We start from the raw sequence: 20,905 nt of genomic DNA, 5'->3' as shown, positions 1-20,905 counted from the left end.
ATTTAGACTGACTTTTATTTCCTGTCATAATAACATAGATGGTTATATTTATTGTTACTTGTTTTAATCTGTATACACAATTCCTGATTATATGTTGTTGTACATGTATGGTAGCTATAAATAATCTTGGGTAAGAAAATATCTTGAGATAGGTTTTTGAATAACTATTCCACTTTTTTGCCTATACCATGGTTGAGCCTTGGGGTGCTATATTTTTAATTTATAATTTTTTTATAGTTGCCCATTAACGTAAATATTTTTTTTAACTATAAGTAGAGACAAGTTTCGATCACGATGGGGTCTTTGGGGTATATTTATCAAAAAGAGAAGTTAGAGATCGCCACTCTCCATTCATTTCTATGAGATTTTTTAAAAAGTATTTATCAATGGGTGAAAGTTCATCCTTTGATAAATACGCCTTTCAAATGGAGAGTGGCGGAATTTCACTCTAGAGGACTGTGATGATATCTAACTTCACTCTTTGATAAATAAACCCCTTTGTGTCTTGGTTTCAGAACCAAAATTGTTAAATCAACCAAATCTATTAATTCTTGCCATTATTGGTATTGATTATGTGTAATTACTTAGTTAATGTTTACATTTATTTATTCATATTTGTTTCATAAATAGTTCATTTAGCTCATACTGAATGATATATACTGTACCTTATAGTTCATAGACATTAGCTGTATTTGACACCAGAATGATTATACTCTGCAAATATGTTGTAAAATTATATTATTGCTGTTATTTTGAAGAACATTTACATTTCAAGAGATCTGTTAAGAAATTTACATTTCTGCAAGGACTTGAAAATAGGATATCGTTTGGGAGGTCACAAATGGTATAAAGTGACAGAGGTCCTGACTGATGGGGTTAAATATAATATTTGTATAAAAGAAAAAAGATCAGCTTTTGTTTTTGCTTGTTGTTTCTACATGTTCCTTCCACATTTCAAAAACATTACACTAGTTATATCACTAGTCTGGAAAAAGGATGGATTTCTCCATATACATCATATTTCAGTTCTACATGTAAATACATTATATAGTGAATAAAGTACCCCCTCTTGTAAAATATAAGGATATTATAAGTTACCGAGGAGTTTCATGACCATATAAAAACACGAGGCCGAAGGCCGAGTGTTTTTATACAGGTCATGGAACTCCTCGGTAACTTCTAATATCCTCATATTTTACAACTGGGGGTACTTTATTAATTATAATACACAAATTTTAGTGAGTCATGTGACAGAAATTGCATCACTACTCACCGTTTATAACTGATGACATCACTACTCACCGTTTATAAGGATATAATTTACAAGATATTCATGGCTTTTGTGTATTATATAAATAATAATACCAAGGAGTGGCGTTTGGGACCCCTGGAACACTGTATAAGATCCATTAATTTTTAGTCATTAGTGTTGCTATTTAAATAACATATAAAACTTTTAAGCTTTCTCTAAATTCTAAAGATTCTAAAGATCATAGAAGTATAGGTGTGGTTTTAGTTTTTGGTTAAACTTCTTAAAAATATATTCTTTGTCATCAACTTAGAATTCTACTGGGTCACAATGTTTATTAAAGTCATTGGGGCATATTAACTATTGTCTGCCACTACAATAGGACAATTTAACCCCTGTGACAAAAGAGTACATAAAGGACTTGCCGCGTTTGAGTACAGATTATTTTGTGCATCCTTTAAAATAGGTGCATGACTCTGCATGATGATGATGGAATTACACTCTCAAGGCCTACTCATCTTTAACTTGTGTTCCATTTCCAAACAAGTGTGAGTTTTCCACCCCTGTTAGAGTCCTGCACGGAACCAGTTTCTAAGACCCCTACTCGACTCGAACCCGCAAACCACAGCCCGCGACCCGAACTGCCCAATGGTCACCATTAAACAGGAAGTGATGTTGCTGCAAACAAGAAATTGCATCATCAAAAGTGGGCAGGGTCAGAAACAAGTTTTGTAAAATTTTAAAAGGAGTAAAATATAGACAATATGACATAAGATAAGAAATTCAAATGAGACCCGCAACCCGACCCGCCACCCAACCCGCAGACCCAGTACCTGCATCTATATCCAAACCTAAAAAATCCTACCCTCATTCCACAGGGTACACGTATTTTTTGTGGGTAACCCACGGGTACCCGACCTGCTGCAGGACTCGACCCCTGTTACATAGCATGCATTAAACAGCAGACAAAATTAAATAAAAAATTTAAATTTGAGGTGAGAACAGTAGGGCTGTGATTCTGGCAAAATGCTATATTGTAGGAAAAGGCATGGTCATCTGTACTGATTTTTGCATCTAGCTCTTTGCTCCCATTAATAGAGCCCCTTGTCTTATTATTAAAGAAGAACAGTTCATCTACCAAGAATTAACAATATAGTGTGATGTAATTGCCGTTTTTGCATATCCTGTATAAAGGTTGTAAAGATAATAAATCCAATTCTAGTTTAAATCTTCTCTTTACTATATTATTATTAATAAGGACTGAATCTTCTGGTTGTGAAAGCAGTCTGGGCAGAGATGCAAAGAATTTCCTCTGATAAAAGGGAGATATTAATTTAAAAGTGATTTAGAATAAATAATATGTTGATTTTACATTTTGACTTATCTTTGGACTAAGAAGAAAGCACTAGTTTAGTTTATTATAAGACCTTTTTTACTAGCGCCTCCGCAGTTGTGCGACTTTTGCCATAGTACTGTGAACATTGGCAACTTTTATTGAAGGGACCTGTTTCTAAAGCTACTTCTTACACTAACACATGTTGGCATGAAGCGCTAATGTGATTTGCTAGCCTGTTCTGATGAATAACATACAATACACCTATTGATGTGTTCTCATAGTGGCCTGCGTCAATAGAACTGGGTCTAGAGAGTGAGATGCAGATATCATTTTGACACAGGGCACCAGCAATTACAACATCCTGACACGGAAAATTTCAAGCAAAAGTGCATCTGCACACTAAAAAGTAAAATTGCATACATTTTACTGCACATTTTATTGTTTTTGGTTCCATTGCTTCATTGCAGATAAAAACATGGCAACTTTTGCTTGAAATTGCAGATTACACACAGCAGTTGTGCTAGTAAATGAGCCCTATTGTATATTTTTGGTAAAGGCTAGATTAGAAGCAATTTTATGTCCGAAGCGTTGCAATAATTCACCATTAATGATTTTAATTAAAAAAAAACATGCAACATGTACGTGAATACACACATTAATTTTTGCACATATATACATATTAAACAAGTTTTTTTAAATGTAAGTAAAGTTCAGCACTATGACCAGGAGATGGCAGACCTGAATCATTTCTTCAGCTACAAAGTACATCTATTGCTCTAAGCCTCCCATTCTCCTCCTCCTGGTTCAGTGATTCACCCTCCCATCGTTCCACTGACACAAAGGGAAAAGCCATTGCTCTGATGAAAATCCAGTGGATATTTACTCTGTATGGGATTTTTATCTTTTTCAAGGACTGACATCTAAACTACATACTTATGGGATTTTAATAAGAAACACTTTGAATAATATCTCCCAGGAAGGCCTAAAGATATGGACATCCTAAGCTCAACAAAGGCTTGGAAATGGCAAGTAGTATATTGCTATTTACTTTGTAGCTGGGGTTGGGTCTCTGGGCAGCTTCATTATTCTATCGTTGAAGAGTCAGAACCTGAATCTTTTGTGGGGAATGCAGCTCAGGATTTGGGAATACACCAGACAAATTTATACAAGCGGAGACTGCATTTAGGATCCGAGGGAACCAGTAGACATTTTGCCATGAATCAAGCTAATGGAGCTCTAACTGTGAAAGAAAAGGTAGACAGAGAGAGCCTTTGCGCATCCAGCTCAAGCTGTTTTTTGCCTGTTCAAGTTATTGCTGAAAATCCTTTAGAGGTTTTTAGTCTGGAAATTGAAATTTTGGACATAAATGATAATTCACCTAGTTTCTCAAAAGCTGATCACATTATAACAGTTACCGAGATTCGTGCAAACCCTGGTGTTCGGTTTCCTCTAGAGATTGCAAAGGATCCAGATGTTGGTGTCAATGGTATTAGTCAGTATAAAATAGATACAAACCCATATTTTTCATTGTCTGTGAAGAAACGCAAGGATGGGACACCTATTCCTGAGCTTGTACTGGAAAAGGCTCTAGACAGAGAAGAAAAAAAAGAGCATAGACTCATTCTCACTGCTATTGATGGTGGTGAACCAACCAGATCAGGATCTTGTCAAATAACTGTTATTGTTTTAGATTTCAATGATAACCCACCAGTGTTTTCTCAGTCAATTTATAAGGTAACACTATTAGAAAATTCAAAATCTAACACTCTTTTAATCACACTGAACGCTACAGATTTGGATGAGGGAAAAAATTGTGAAATAGAGTATTACCTTGATGACCATACTTCAGATCTTGCAAAGGAATTGTTTAGCTTAAATTCCCAAACTGGTGAAATTTTTACCAAAGGATTAGTGGATTTTGAAGAATCAAAGTTCCATGAGCTATCAATTAGAGCAAAGGATAAAGGATTTCCTGAATTAGAAGGGCGATGTCTGCTTCACGTGGAAGTTGAAGACATGAATGATAATTCACCTGAAATAATATTAACCTCCATGTCAACGTCTGTGCCTGAAAATGCAACCCTAGACACTGCTGTGGCTTTTTTTACAGTGAGAGACAGGGATTCTGGGAGAAATGGAGAGGTTAAACTGGAAGTTTCCGATAATATGCCATTTAAAATTAAACCATTAAGCAATCACTATTCTTTGGTCACAGATGGGTTACTTGACAGAGAGAAGATCTCTCAGTATTCTGTGCAACTGATTGCTACTGACTTGGGTTTTCCTGCCTTGCAGACACAAACCACAATCATCCTGCATGTTTCTGACATTAACGATAACCCCCCAGTTTTTCTACAAGCTCACTATGATGCATCTATACAAGAAAATAATGAACCAGGAAGTTTATTATGTGCAGTATCTGCATTTGATTTAGATGAGGGTGTCAATGCAGGCTTAATATATTCTATAGCTGAGAGAAATATAGATGGCTCTCCCATTTCTTCTTTTGTTTACATTAATCCCCAAAATGGTAATATCTACGCCCAGCGTGCCTTTGATTTTGAACATATTCAGGTTTTCCAAATAACAGTCAAAGTAGAAGACTCTGGATTTCCAAAATTATTTTCCAGCGTTGAAGTGTCTATATTTGTACTGGACATAAATGATAACTACCCCACTGTGCTTTATCCGGTTTATTCAAATGAGCCCATTATTAGTGAACTGATACTGAAGTCTGCAGCGGCTGGGTATTTAATAACAAAAATATCAGCGGTGGATTTTGATTCAGGTCACAATGCTTGGTTGCAATTTCATTTTAACGAAGACGCTGATTTCAAGCCCTATAGAGTTTCTGCAAACACAGGAGAAATAAGAACTATTCAAAGTCTAGAAGACGTGGATAATTCAGAGCAACGGCTTGTTATTTTGGTCAGTGACCATGGGGAGCCTCCTCTGACAACAACAGTCACTGTACTTATTAATATAGTGGAGAGTGTTATTCAAGAAAGCTCTAAATCTCATGCTTTGCTTCCAAATTCCGCACCCATTACAGATATAACATTGTATCTTATTATTTCTTTGGTGGCAATCAGTTTGGTTTCCCTTGTTACATTTACCATCTTATTGTTTAAATGTTTTAAAAGAGAAAGCTATACCAGTAGCAAAGGCTGTTGCTTTATGAGTAGAACACAATCTAAGCAATATGCTGACCAGTACCAGCCAACTCTTTATTTAAACACTGATGGGACCCTAAAATACATGGAAGTGCGGATGGTTCCGCCAGAATCTCAGGCACAATGTTATCAGGCTTGTTTCCCTCAAGCAACAGGGAACCCTGACTCTAGTCAAACAAATGCACAAGCTTTTCCACCACCCACCTCTTTTCCACCACCCACCTCTTCAGAAACAAGCTGGCTAAATGAGCTAAATCAGGTAAGGGCTGCATTATTTATTTATTTAAATGCAACTTTATTTTAGACAAACACAGGCTACAATGTTAAGTGATACTGTCATTTTAAGTGTAGTGACCTAATAAGCATTGTAAATGTGTTATACTTACAAGCACCTCTGTACAGAGTTGCATTGGGGTTGCTGCAAGTTCCCCATGGTCCTGCTACTAAAAAAAGATTGGCGAGTTTCAGGTGTGCAGAAAATGTGTCCGGATCCTTAACTGTATTAATCTGTTTTTGTATATGCTTGGTTTTTTTAAAATAGTTTGCTGGAATCTATATCTTTAAAAATGGTCTACCTTATGGAAGTAGCAGAGTATGGACTACATGGACTCCCTCATTCGCCTTTGTTTTTTTTTGGGGTTTTTTTGTATGCTGTGTGTGCAAGCACTGCCTAAACCCAGCATTTACTAAAATCCGAATTTATATAATTTTTTAAATAAAAAAACAATACCTGATTTTATCTTATTTATTATTTAAAAAGCTCTATTTAATTGGTTCAGGTAAAAACTTGATAAAATCTAGCAAAAACCCAAATCATATGATTTTTTTCTCGAATTGGGCTTTAATAAATATAAAAAAATTTGAGTTATAAATATAAAAAAACTCAAAATATATGAGTTTTGCCCCAAAAAGCCAGCGTTTAGTAAATAGCCCCCAAAATGTAAATGTGGTGGATTTTATTCCTTAACATAGGTGCTAAATTATACCTGTGTCATTCACTATGTAGCCTGGTATAAGGTACATTTTACATTGCAGTACTACACTGAAGCAACCGATATGAACCAATTAATAGTCAATGTTGATCAGTCTAGGGCAAATAAGAAATTGAAATGTAGGATCAATAGAAAGAGAAAACTTTATTTAAATGTTTTTTTTGTTTACACTTTACATTTTATTCAGTATCATATGGCTTACTATATAATCTCTATAGAATCATAATGGGTTTGCTAATTTGTGTAGCACTACTCAGAAAATATTATCCTTATAGTTTGCTTACAGTATGTGAAATGAGCCATTAAAAAACACATATAATCAACTTTATACACATTTTTATCTTGAATGCTTGGAATCTGGAGGTTTCCAGTCAATGAATCTTTCTGTAATTTGGATCTCCATACCTTGCTTTTGTCTAAAAATAATTGAAAGATAAAATAAACAGAATATGTTTTTTTTAGCCACCAACATGGATTCATGCAGCTCAGTTGGGATCAAGTAATAGGTACTGTTTTATTGTAACAGAGAAAAAGGATTATTTTCTTTGGAGGCTATGCAAGATGACCTCCCCACAATTTGGAGCTTTCTGGATAATGGGTTTCCAGATAACGGATCCCATACATGTACTTTAAACTTTTTTCTGCATAGTTAGAATGAAGAATATTGCATTTTCACTTACCTGATTATCTTGATTAATTTCAACCATTTTAGTAAGGCTGAAAAATATGCTGCATTTTTACTTTTTGATTTATGCTTATAATTTATTTTAGTAACATAGACAAAAACAGTGGAACAGAATAGCTTATTGTCGTGGAAGTTCTGATCTTTTTGTTAGCACTTACTAATAAATAGCAAATTTATCACGTTATCAGAAATTGAAAAATTAAATCTCTGTAAGACTGGAAAGTACCTTGCTGATATAGCTGAAGTTTTTTAAAAGTATTTATTGTAATCTGCTGTAATGAACTGCGCCCATGGGTTCTCTTCAAGACACTGCATGCTAAACATTATTTTAGACTGTACTATTAAATATATACATAATGCATATGAGACATTAATATCCTGTAAATTATATCCTTATAAACAGCTCTTAGTGATGTCATTATAATCGGTGCTTACTCAAGTCGTAATCATAACTCATAATTCACTAAATCCTGTGTATTATAATAAATACTGTACCCCCTTATTTTAAAATATGAGGATATTAGATTTCAACTCAGAGTTCCATGATCTGTATAAAAGCACTCTGTCTTCAGCCTTTTGAGGGGGGTGCTTGTATGTGGAGGATTTTGCTGTGAACAGACAATATGCGGTCAAATGAGCTCTCCATGCAGGTGAAACAGTCCATCCTTAAGCTGCAAAAACAGAAAAAACTATCCGAGAAAGTGCTACAATATTAGGAGTGGCAAAATCTACAGTTTGGTACATCCTGAGAAAGAAAGAAAGTACTGGTGAACTCAGCAACGCAAAAAGACCTGGACGTCCACTGAAGACAACAGTGGTGGATGATGGCAGAATCATTTCCATGGTGAAGAGAAACCCCTTCACAACAGCCAAACAAGTGAACAACACTCTACAAGAGGTAGGCATATCGATATCCAAGTCTACCATAAAGAGAAGACTGCATGAAAGTAAATACAGAGGGTGCACTGCAAGGTGCAAGCCACTCATAAGGATCAAGAATAGAAAGGCTAGATTGCACTTTGCTAAAAAAAAAAAAACATCTAAAAAAGTCAGCACAGTTCTGGAAAAACATTGTTTGGACAGATGAAACCAAGATCAACCTCTAGCAGAATGATGGCAAGAAAAAAGTATTGAGAAGGCGTGGAACAGCTCATGATCCAAAGCATACCACCTGATCTGAGCTGAACACAATTGAGCAGCATTTCACTTGTTGAAGACTAAACTTCGGACAGACAGGCCCACAAACAGCAACTGAAAGCCGCTGCAGTAAAGGCCTGGCAGAGCATTAAAAACCCCAGAATCTGGTGATGCCCATGAGTTCAAGACTTCAGGCTGACATTGCCAGCAAGGGGTTTTCAACCAAGTATTAGAAAATGAATATTTTACTTTCAGTTTTTTAATATTTCCAATTACTTTTGAGCTGCTGAAATGAAGTGATTGTGTTAAAAAAAGGCTTTATTTCATCACATCTTTATGCAATTTTGTTTGTTCAACCCACTGAATTAAAGCTGAAAGTCTGCAGTTCTACTGCATCTGAGTTGTTTCATTTAAAATTCATTGTGGTAATGTACAGAACCAAAATTATAAAAAAGTTGTCTCTGTCCGTGTGTGTGTGTAAATATATATGCATATAAATATATAATAAATAAAAAAAAAAAAAAAAAAAAAAAAATATATATATATATATATATATATATACTGTATAATATATATATATATATATATATATATATATATATATATATATATATATATATATATATATATATATATATATCTTGTTGTAGTGGACAGCACTCCGTTCCAAGTCCTTTACCTGGGTGCTCGGTAAGATTAGTATATAGAATAAAGAAGAGACCAGCAACACCAGGATTTCTGTGAGTAAAAAAGTGTTATTGCATATGTAACCATATGTAAGGTTACATTTGCAATAACACTTTTTTTACTCACAGAAATCCTGGTGTTGCTGGTCTCTTCTTTATTCTATATATATATATATATATATATATATAAAATTAATAAATAATATATATATATATATATATATATATATATATATATATATATATATAATTAATAATATATATATATAATTAATAATATATATATATATATATATATATATATATATATATATATATATATATATATATATATATATATATATATTCATATATAATGGATTTGCAGCAAACCATGGTTGGCAAACCCAAGGCAAAATTTTGCAGCGAAAAAAACACAGCAAGGTAATTAATATTTTATTGTAGTATTTTTTTTCTATTACAATTAATTTTATTGGCATAAAATGTTTTGTATGACTTTACAATAAAGAATAGACATTCTTTAGAAGAATACCATTCTGAAAGTTATCACAATTTGCCAGGAGAGGGCAGACATAGCATGCTAATCATGGATATTGGATGTAAATACTTTGTCCCTCCTCTCTCCGCCTCTGTCTCAGTGAATCGCCCTCCTTTTTCACTGACACACAAAGGAACACTGCTGTTCTAATACCAATACGGATATTTTGGAAACCAGAAAAATTATTAATTTATCTGTCAAAGCATCTGCAATTCGGAGACATGCACATGGGATTATAAAAGAATCCATATTTTCAACCATTCATTCAAGACCATTCAAGATATGGACTCCATAAAGGCTTGGAAATGGCAAGTGATGTGTTCATTTTTCCTTTGTAGCTGGGGCTGGGTCTCAGGACAACTCCATTATTCTGTCGCAGAGGAATCAGCACCAGGCACATTAGTAGGGAATATAGCACATGATCTGGGATTAAAACAGGCTGATATTAATCAACGCAGACTGAGTTTGGGATCAGAAGAAAATAGCCAATATTTTTTTGTTGACCAGAAAACAGGAGCTCTGACTGTGAATGAGAGGATTGACAGGGAAAGCCTATGTGGGTCCATTTTAAGGTGTGTATTGCTTTTGGAAATAGTTATTGAAGACCCATTAGAACTGCTTAGTGTGGAAGTCGAGATTTTGGATATAAATGATAATTATCCAGTTTTTAGCAATGCAAATCAGGTTATAAAAATTACAGAGTTACTTACTAGCCCAGGTGTTAGGTTCCCACTAGAAATTGCACAGGATGCAGATGTAGGAATTAATGGCATCAGCCAGTATAGACTGAATCCAGATCCAAATTTCTCTTTGTCTGTAACAAACCGAAAGGACGGAACTCTCATTGCAGAACTCATTCTGGAGAAAATTCTAGACAGGGAAGAATCAAAAGAACATAAACTTACTCTAACTGCATTTGATGGTGGGGAACAAGCAAGAACAGGATCTTCCCAAGTTACTATTACTATTCTGGATATCAATGACAACCCACCAGTGTTTGATCAGCCTATTTATAAAATCAAGTTACAAGAAAATCTGCCTTTGAAATCTTTAATTATAAAACTGAATGCTACAGATATAGATGAAGGTACTAATGGTGAGATTCAATATTCATTTGATCACCATACATTGGATTCAGCAAAAAGAATATTTGATTTACATCCAGACACTGGTGAAATATTTATAAAGGGAATTGTTGATTATGAGGAGTTGAATTTCATCGAGTTGTCAGTAAAAGCTGTTGATAAAGGACTTCCAAAACTCGAGGGACGCTGCCTTATCCAGGTTGAGGTAGAAGATGCAAATGACAATACCCCAGAGATTTTGTTTACCTCAAAAACAAATAACGTGCCTGAAAATGCTCCTCTTGGAACAATTGTTGGGTTTATTACTGTGAAAGATAAAGACTCAGGAAAAAATGGAGAAATACAGCTAATATTGCCACCATACTTACCATTTCGGATTCAGCCTTTTAAAAGCAGGTACACTTTGGTCACTAGTGAATATCTGGACAGGGAAAAGATTTCCCAGTACACTATTGAACTTGTAGCTTCGGACTTGGGCTCTCCTCCATTAATTAATAAAACTGTTATAGTTCTGAATATTTCAGATATTAATGACAATGCTCCAGTGTTTGCTCAGTCTATGTACAGTGCATACATAAAAGAAAATAATGAACCAGGTACTTTATTGTGTACTGTATCTGCTTTTGATGTAGATGAAGGATCAAATTCAAATCTAGATTATTCTATAGCTGAAACCCAAGTGTATGGATCTACTATAGCTTCTTTTGTTTATATCAACTCCAATACAGGTCAAGTTTATGCCCAGAGTTCTTTTGATTATGAACAGTTTCAAGTACTACAAATCACTGCAAAAGTACAAGATTTAGGATCTCCTCAATTATACTCTAATGCTTCCATCTTTATTTTTGTTTTGGATACAAATGATAACAAACCCTCTTTGCTATATCCAGAAACTTCAGTGGAATTTAGCAATAAACAAGAAAAACTTTCAAAATCTGCATCGGCTGGTTATTATGTAACTAAATTATCTGCTGTTGATCTGGACTCAGGTCACAATGCTTGGCTTACCTACACTATCCTTGAGTCTACCACTCCTACACTTTTTGAGATCTCTAGTTATACGGGAGAAGTCAGGACTGTACGAAGTGTCCAAGAGACAGATAGCACTGAACAAAGCCTTGTTATTTCCATCAGTGACCATGGTGAACCCACTTTATCAACAACCGTTACCATATTTATAAATATAGCAGACAACACTGAACAGGAGATACCAAAATCTCAAGAACTTTTAAAAAATCCCACATCGACTGACTTGACATTGTATCTTATTATTTCTCTGGTGGCCATCAGTTTAGTTTCCCTTGTTACATTTACGATTCTGCTTTTTAAATGCTTAAAAAAGGATGGCAATGGGGAAAACTGTGGCTTGTGCTTTTCAGTTAAATCACAGCCAAATAATTATTTAGATCAGTATAAACCAACACTTTATTTAAATACTGATGGAACATTAAAATATATGGAAGTAAGGATGACTCCTGCAGAACAAGGTCAGTGTTACCAAACATGTTTCCCTATGGCCACTGAACCACATGATTTTATATTTACAAAGCCTCTTGATTTCTCTCGGTCGACTGAGCCCTCCTCAGACAGTAGGTTGTTAACAGATCCAATCCAGGTGAGCTAGTGCTATTTTTTTTTATTTAAATATGTTGTATTTCACTACATTTTATACATGTCAGAATTCATTGTTCTGCAGTTTCTCACTACAAAATATTCTTTCATATCTTTCAAAATATTATTTCACAACAAATGGCCTCCAAATTTTGCAGTATCATTTTGGGCTTCTTGTTTTCCATTTTCAGTTGCTGATCTGTGCCTTTAGTTAATACCAGATGTCTGTGTTAATGCAGTCAGTGTTTTAATTAACAGATTTCAGGTGCTTTATAAAATATTGGCCGTGCAGTTACAGTACATATCTGTCTACTAGTTGCATAGTTTAATAGTTGTGATGAAAAGACTTTGAATTCATGCTAACATGGCTATATTAATTTGTTTAATTAAACTAGGCTTGCTTCGGTGTTTATTTATCTGTATTCACTAGAATAATACCCTGTAATTTATTATGTATAATTTAATCCATAAATAGTAATTTATAAATTATTTTGGTTTAAGTTTATTTTTAATTATACAGATAATTATTTGCGAGAGATTTCAGTGGTGTCAGTAGTGTCACGAAAATAACTGTAAGGGGTTATTTACAAAAATTCTGGAAAAAATTGTTATTTTTTTGTAGAAAATCTGACCTGTAAAAGATCACAAATTTTTTTAGAATTTTTTAAACCCCAAGGATGGAAAAGATTGAATCAGAAAATCTGGAATGTCAGACCTGTCAAGGTTGCATATTAGTCAATGGGAGAAGTCCCAATGATTGTTTTCGTGCAATACCCCAAAGTTTTCAAAGTTTTCAGGCAAAAAAGCATAAGAAATCTGAATTTTCAGGTGACAAATCTGAAAAAACGTGAAAATCTGATTTTTTCCCACAAAGCAAATAATAAATAATAAAAAACCTGAGCATATTTGATCAGAGTTTGTAACAGAAAATGTTGAGATAAAATCGGAATTTGCTTAATAAACCCCTAAGTGTCTATAATACATATTTAATAAATGTAAACAACTGTAACATTGATTAAATATCTTTATAACATTATACAGTTTAGAAAATGCAATATACTTGCAATAAACCTGTAATATAGTACTAACACAAATGAAAAAATTGATCTTACAGATGTTATGTTTCAGAACATATTTAGAAAATGAAGCCATGATATAAACAATTTATTGAAAAAAATAACAAAGATCTCGGTATCTAATAACTATCTTTATATTTGTTTACAAATAAAAATTAGTGAGAAGAAAAGGAATATATTTTTTTTATTCTTTAACTTAAAAAATAGATGGTGTTAACAAAATTGGCCAACAGAGGGCAGACATCATCTAATCCTTTATTCATAATTTTAGCAAATTTAATTATTTTTGCTTGATGTTGTGAATTGTTATATTTTACTAATGATATGTAAATATACAGTGGAAATAAGTGCAATTTTAAAGTTTTCATGAAATTAGAAGTGGAAAATGATATGCAGTATCTTGTTATCTTACTGATTATGGGTAACCAACATTGATGTCTATTGTTATAGTGATTGTAAATGTATTTGATAAAAATGCCACTATCTCAGAAATTAATATGATTTCTAAACATTAACAAATTTACTTGATATTTAATTATTTAATTGGTGAGATTTTCTTATTGCTTTACCTTGTTTATATATACATATTTTTTTAAAAATGGCAGCTGCAGAGTTCCCTTGTCAGACAGATAACAGCTCAATGAATACACTAACCAATAAAAGCCAACACTTTACTTGAACATAAATAAAACCTTTAAATTAGTGATGAGCAATTTTTTTCGGCATCTGGAAATGTTTTCACAAAACTGTGGCAAAAATTTGCATCAGAAAAAAAATCTTTTGAAACAAAAAATTGCTGCAAGAAAAAATGGGCATTGACTTTAACCCTTTAAGTGCCACAGAAACGTTCTGTGGAAAAGTATCTTGAAAGGCCACAGAACATAGATTCTACATTCTGCAGCATATGCGTGCGGGGGAGTGGCTTTAAATGCTGCTCGCTCCTTCCCCGTTCGCTCAGAAGCCCCTAGGCAACGAGCAGAGTGGGTGGGAAAGGGGCCCCTGGGGTGCGATTGTCCAGGGGTCCCTGGGGCGCAACAGACACACATGTCTGCGCGCTGCTGCTGCTACACTTACTTCCGCAACCCTCTAGTGACGCCCACGCCCATGGATCTGGCAACTCCCTCCTGCTCCTCCACTCCTCCTGCCATCATAGACACAGATCTGCAGCTACACACCCCAGGTTAGTGTAACACACACACACAAAATACACTTACACACACTTTTTACACTAATACATGCTTAGATCTACACTTACACACACTCACATACATTTTTGGGGGATCAGGAGGGTCACATACACTTGGTGGGTCACACACACTCACACACATTTGCACACAATTTACCAATTGTACACATGCATACACACATACGCTGTTGTGTGGCTTTTTTTTTTTCCCTTATCGCATCATTGTGTTTTTGGCTGAAAAAATGTTTTATTGACTTTGCGAATAGCGTATTCACTAACCGTATGTTATTTCGGTGATTATATTGACATTTTGGGGATTTTGGTGCATTGTTAGCCATTTTATTGCATTTTCAGCTCTGCATAAGTGTTGCTTGCTTTATTCTGTCCATAAACCCTATTTTGCCAAGCTAAAATATTCAAACTGTAATTCTGATGGCTTTTATGCTGATACGTTATGAAATGTGGGGCATATAATGGGGTAAAATTCAAGCTTTGTGACGAAATTCAGAAATTTGATAAAAAACCATTGCATTCAGCATAGCTTTACAGTTTGGCAGTTTGCAGTAGAAACACATATTTACCCATATTGGATTCGTCAGAATGTGTACTTTCTGAAAATATATGGTTTTCTAGGGTCTCTTTATTGTTAGGGGGTCTTATATGGCACATAATACACATACTGAATGCTTTTATTGCAGCAGCCAGAGTGTCAGCCGTGAAAATTTATATAAACTATTGTCATTTGGTGGTCTCGGTACGTCACATAGTTTGGTATATCTATGCATCTTGGGCATCAAAGTGTTCAGTAGACCCCTGTTGTTCATATTTAGGATGGTTTATGCTGATATGTTACGAAATGTGGGGCATATAATGGGGTAAATTTCAAGCTTCATGACGACTTTCAGAAATGTTGTAAAAATCTTTATGTTCAGCATAGCTTTACAGTTTGGCAGTTTGCAGTAGAAACACATATTTACCCATATTGGATTCCTCAGAATGTGTACTTTCTGAAAATATAAGTGGGTCTTACTAGGGTCCCCATGCTTTTAGGGAGTCTTATGGTGCATAATACAAATACCAGGAGCTCATACGTGAAAATTCATATGCACTATTTGGACTTGGGTGGTCTCTGTATGCCACCTAGTTTGGTAAATCTATGCATATTGGGCATCAAACTGTTTAGTAGACCCCTGTGTTCATATTTATGATGCTTTATGCTGGTAATGATACATGGACAATATGATGCTGGAAAGTTGAAGCTTTGAGGCATTTTTCAGATATGTCACCAAACCGACAATTTTGGGAAAGCCTTGCGACTCAGTAGTTTGGAGCAGAAAGGCATCGGTACCCATTTTAGATTCAGTAGAATGTGTACCTTCCAAAAATGTATGGTTTTGGGGGGTAAACATATATTTCTGTGAAATCAATGCAATCAATGTGTTGATTTTTCATTAGCTGAAGTTACCAACAGAAATATTTGTATGCGCTAACTTCATTTTGGGATCTCTAAATGCCAGATACTTTGTTAAATATATGCACAGTGTGCTCCACTGTTCAGTGGACCCCTGGCAATCATATTTAGGGTGCTTTTTCTTGGTACGTAATGATACATGGACAATATGATGCTGGAAAGTTGAAGCTTTGAGGCAATTTTTTGATATTTCACCAAAACTGACAAATTTGAGAAAGCCTTGTGTCTCTGTAGTGTGTAGCAACAAGGCATGGGTACCCATTTTAGATTTGGTAGAATGTATACTTTCCAAAAACATATAGTTTTCTGCGGTAAACCTACTGTTTCAGGATTTTTCTGAATCTAAAGTGTGCTGTTTTCTACCTTAGTGCTTTCAAAATTCGGTAATATACTGCAGGGAGTTTTTGTTGTACAGAAGTCCTAAATCTCCCTAAAACTATATATATCTGGTATTGGCACATTCAAGAGACATAAGGCTTTCCAAAGGCTTTCCAAATCAGTTGCATTTTCAAGCGTAAATTGAAATCTTTTTCGGGTATAAATTCATATACTATGAAAAATAGGAATTTTTCTTTTTTTTCTGGTATTTAGTGCTGTAAATCAAGAGTTGGAAATACATGAAAACTCAGGCAGATTTAGAAAGCTTAGTTTCTCTGGAAAAAAAACAATGTATAGTTTTCCTAGGTAAACTATAGGTTTCCTCTCAGAAAATGCCCCTAAAGTGAGAGAGCACAAAATGCTTCAAAAACGGCACGCATTTCGCATGACCAAAATGTGAAATTCTGCTGCCATTTAATGGGGTAATGCATTTGGACAAAAATTCAACTAGACAAAAAAGTCATGGCAAGAAAAAATGTGCACAAAAACTTGTTACGCGTCAGAAAATGGAGCTAAACAAGATGGGACAGATTCATTCATTCACTTAACATACATGAACCAAAGACTGTCTCCCCTAGAATTCCAAGACTAAAGGAAGGTTTTTTTAAGGTCAAGCTGAACTAATTAACAGTTAGTGATGAACAAAACTGGCACATTTTATCTTGCAATTACATTTTCAAAACAATTGGAAATTTTGACAAAATTCATTAGAATGAATGTGAAAGCAAAATGATATTAACTAAACTAAAGACATTTTTGTGGGGCTGGTCTGCATGGTGTGCCATGTAGAGTACATATGAAATGTTTTGCTGAGAAAAAAGCCAATTTCACAAAAAAAGACTATTGGCTTCGAGGTGTTTGAATTTTTGGCGAAGAGAAAGGCATCAGATTCATTTAACACTAGTGCCAGGTTGTGTATGGACACTTGCCAGCTAGCAACCTAATATAATACCTATGATATATCCATAATGATGCAGAGGGGACTGTCAATCTTGGCACAGGGATGTTGATGCCACAATATTGCCAAACAGACATTAGATGTGCTTGACAGTAAAATAAAAAGCTGCTTTTTTTCTGATGAAACAGAACGCATGGCAAAAGTCTAGCGTAGATTTACAAAAATCAAAATGCTGCAGGTATACCACAATTTTAGCCACAAATCTGTCACAGGCAAAAAAGTTTTCCCATCCCTAAACAAGTCAAGCAACAAGTTAACATTTAAATCAAGTGAGTTGAGGCTCATCATATTTAAAGAACATTAAACAGTTAAAAATAAGTTATATTTTAAATAATGCTTTATTTTAACAACAACATTATGCTGTTTTTGCTTTAAAATTGTTCCTTGGTCATCGTTTAATCAATGGTCAAACGTAATGCTTTAACCTGAAGAATTGGATGTTCATATTGTTATCCAGCAGAGGGCAGACTAGACATCCATTAATATGTTTTAGATACGTCAATAGAGCTGTTCATTTGATTACCCTACACTCAGATTTGGAAAAAACCATACATTCCTTAAACTGACTAACAGAGAAAAGCCACTGTCACAATAAAATATTCCAAGGATGTTGGAAATAAAAACAAAAGGATTACTTTGGTCAAAGGATCTGCATGTTAAGGGAAGAATTATGGCTTTTTAAAGTAAAAAAAGTAAAGCAAAGAAATGCCAGCACGTTTAACTCCTGCAGTTACAACACAAAAATATCAAACAAAGCTTGTCATTGTGGACGCTAACTACACACATGATATGAAGTCCCTAACTAGGCCTAATTGCCAGTGCATTTTCCAGAAGCACTTTTGAAATCAAACAAAATCACCATCAAAATTCAGTAGCTCACCACACTTCTCACACTTAACCCTTACTATTTACACATGTTTAAGCACAAATATAATAAAATTAAACATACAGTATATTATAATGTGAATTTTTTAATTATTATTGTTATTTTTAACCATGTAGGAAGATAGACTGTCAGATGCCTTTGCTGTATGTATAAAGAGCAGATTTGTATTACCCAGTGATTCCTTTGTTCCATTCTAGCGGTTCTAAGAATGAATAATTTTATGCCCATTGCATTTTTAAAAATAGTAGTACAAAGTTATTTATCAAAGGTCGAGTTTGTGAGGTTTTTTCTACCTCAAATAAACTCATAACTCGAATGTTTGCTTTTTTTTAATGAAAAATACGAATGTAAAAAACTCGATTGAAACCTTGAATACCTCGAATTTATCACGTTTTTAAGTGCAAACCAGCGTAAAACACCTTCAAATACTTAAAGGGACCTCTGTCATTGACTTTTACATGAATTGAACAGGTTTTAGCTGGAGTATTTTCGATTTCGGGCTTTTAGCAACTTCAGGGCATAATAAATTTAGAAAAATTAGATTTTTGTTCCCAAAAAATGTTAGTTTTTTATTTAAACTTCCCTCCAAAAACTCAAATTTCTGAGAAAACAGAACGCGATCTTTAATAAATAATCCCCTATATGTCGGATATATTAAAAATATGGTATTGTGATTTCCTTTAGTGTCATGTTTAAATTTTGACACAATAATATAAAAACAACTTTGTACTGTTAGCTGAGCCAGCATAAACCTTTTTAAATATATGTTTTAATGTTGAAATGTTTTTAGTAGCCATAAATCCTGGTGCACCAAGTTCCAAATCCAATTTCAAATCTCGTGGTTAAAACATTTCAGATAATGGATACCACTGGTATATACAGGTTTCTCTTTTATCGTGTAGTGTTATGCCATTGCTTAAAAACTCTAATTTCTACTTTCTGTAATTTTTACAAGCTGGTCGGTAGGTTACCACTTCACAAACATACTGAGAATTTTGGTGGGTTTTTCCTTATTGTTAACAACCACCCACTACACACCACCTTTGGATTTACAACTGGAATGAACAATTGACATGACCAAAATCAATCCGGGAAAATGTTCCTGATAGTCAGGAATGTATTCGTATAAGTAAAATATTCAAACTGCTGTGAATCCATAAGAATTTCTCAATTAAACTTATAAGAAAATCTGTTTCTGTGTGTTTTTTTAAAATATACCAATAGTGTCTACTTAATATGTACATATATTTTTAACAGACTGTTTCTTCCTTTTAACAATCTGCTTTTCATTTCCTGACCACCTGTAGTTTACATTTATACCAAAGTACATGAGTAATGTTCTTTTAAACATATGTTTTTACTCAAAATTGTGACAACCAGCTCTCTGCATATAATGAACACCCTAGGCCCTTGTAGATTTTCTACTACAAAGGGCCAGAAAATTTCAATCATTTCTATCCTAACATGGATGAGAGAGTAACCTCTGCATGTAATCGAATAGAACTGTGTTTCAAAAATGTAAATAAATAGAGTAGGATTAATAGAAGCATTCAGCACACACTGCCATATTCTTTCATATTGACGTAAATGATATGTGATATGCAGCTTGTAATCCAGATGTAAAAGTAAAGTATGTTCCGTTCTTATGTATAAAAATTTAAAATATATATATATATATATATATATATATATATATATATATATATTTGCCTCCATTCCTTGAAGGAGAATGAATCATGATTAAAAAATGTGGGGGAATACAAAGGCATGGTTAAGAATCTATAGAAGACACAAGAGATGTTCAACACAACTAACTACTAAACAACTACCAAATAGTATATTCAGGGAAAAAATGTTTCTCTTCTGAAACAACACTTGAACAGAATTTTAATTGTTATTATATAATGGCATGTTGAAACGTTTGGGAACAAAATGCTGACTTTTTGTTAGTACATGTTTGGCAGTCAGCAGTGACTGCAAAATGGTTGTTTCCTTTATAAATACAAAAACTTTATCAGCATATTACAAAAGATAGCAATACTTAAAACTGTCATTACTTTTTATTTTGTTGGTCCTTTTAGGTAAATGTATGTAAACAGTGAACCACTCTTCAGATAAAAAAAATAACAAAGATAATAGAAGTGTTGTGAAATGAAACCTTTCTTTACTAAAATATTAATCGTTGCATTACCAGATACACCAATTCATAACGATTTTTTATAATGAGTAATGTGGGTACAGGTATGGGATCCATTATTCAGAAATCTCCGAATTAGGGTAAGGCCATCTCCCATAGACTCCATTTTGACAGTACCTTGTACTTGATCCAAACTAAAATATAAATAATCCTTATGGAAGACAATACAATTCCTTTGGGTTTAATTAATGTTACATTATTTTTTAGTAGATTTTACAGTATGGAAATCCAAATTACAGAAAGATCCCTTATTCGGAAAAC

The 20,905-nt window shown here is 34.0% G+C and overlaps 1 protein-coding gene across 23 annotated transcripts in view; it reads left to right on the top strand.

Annotated features, from left to right (window-relative positions):
- The window catches only part of pcdhga3.L (protocadherin gamma subfamily A, 3 L homeolog), a 279,136-nt gene that overhangs the window by 142,901 nt on the left and 115,330 nt on the right, over positions 1-20,905 (top strand). For 2 of the 23 annotated variants that reach the window (XM_041584913.1, XM_041584905.1), the window contains exon 1: positions 9,686-12,496. The exons of 20 other annotated variants lie outside the window; for them this stretch is intronic. In XM_041584913.1, the coding sequence (XP_041440847.1) occupies positions 10,079-12,496 (2,418 nt within the window). In that variant the 5' untranslated portion in view covers positions 9,686-10,078. Of the gene's footprint in view, positions 1-2,948; positions 6,018-9,685; positions 12,497-20,905 lie in introns of those variants that run through there. One more of the 23 variants, XM_041584897.1, reaches the window with a different exon arrangement.

Source organism: Xenopus laevis, chromosome 3L (genome assembly GCF_017654675.1).
Source record: "Xenopus laevis strain J_2021 chromosome 3L, Xenopus_laevis_v10.1, whole genome shotgun sequence".
NCBI classification, from domain to species: Eukaryota; Metazoa; Chordata; class Amphibia; order Anura; family Pipidae; genus Xenopus; species Xenopus laevis.
This window is presented reverse-complemented; position numbering and strand designations above follow the sequence as displayed.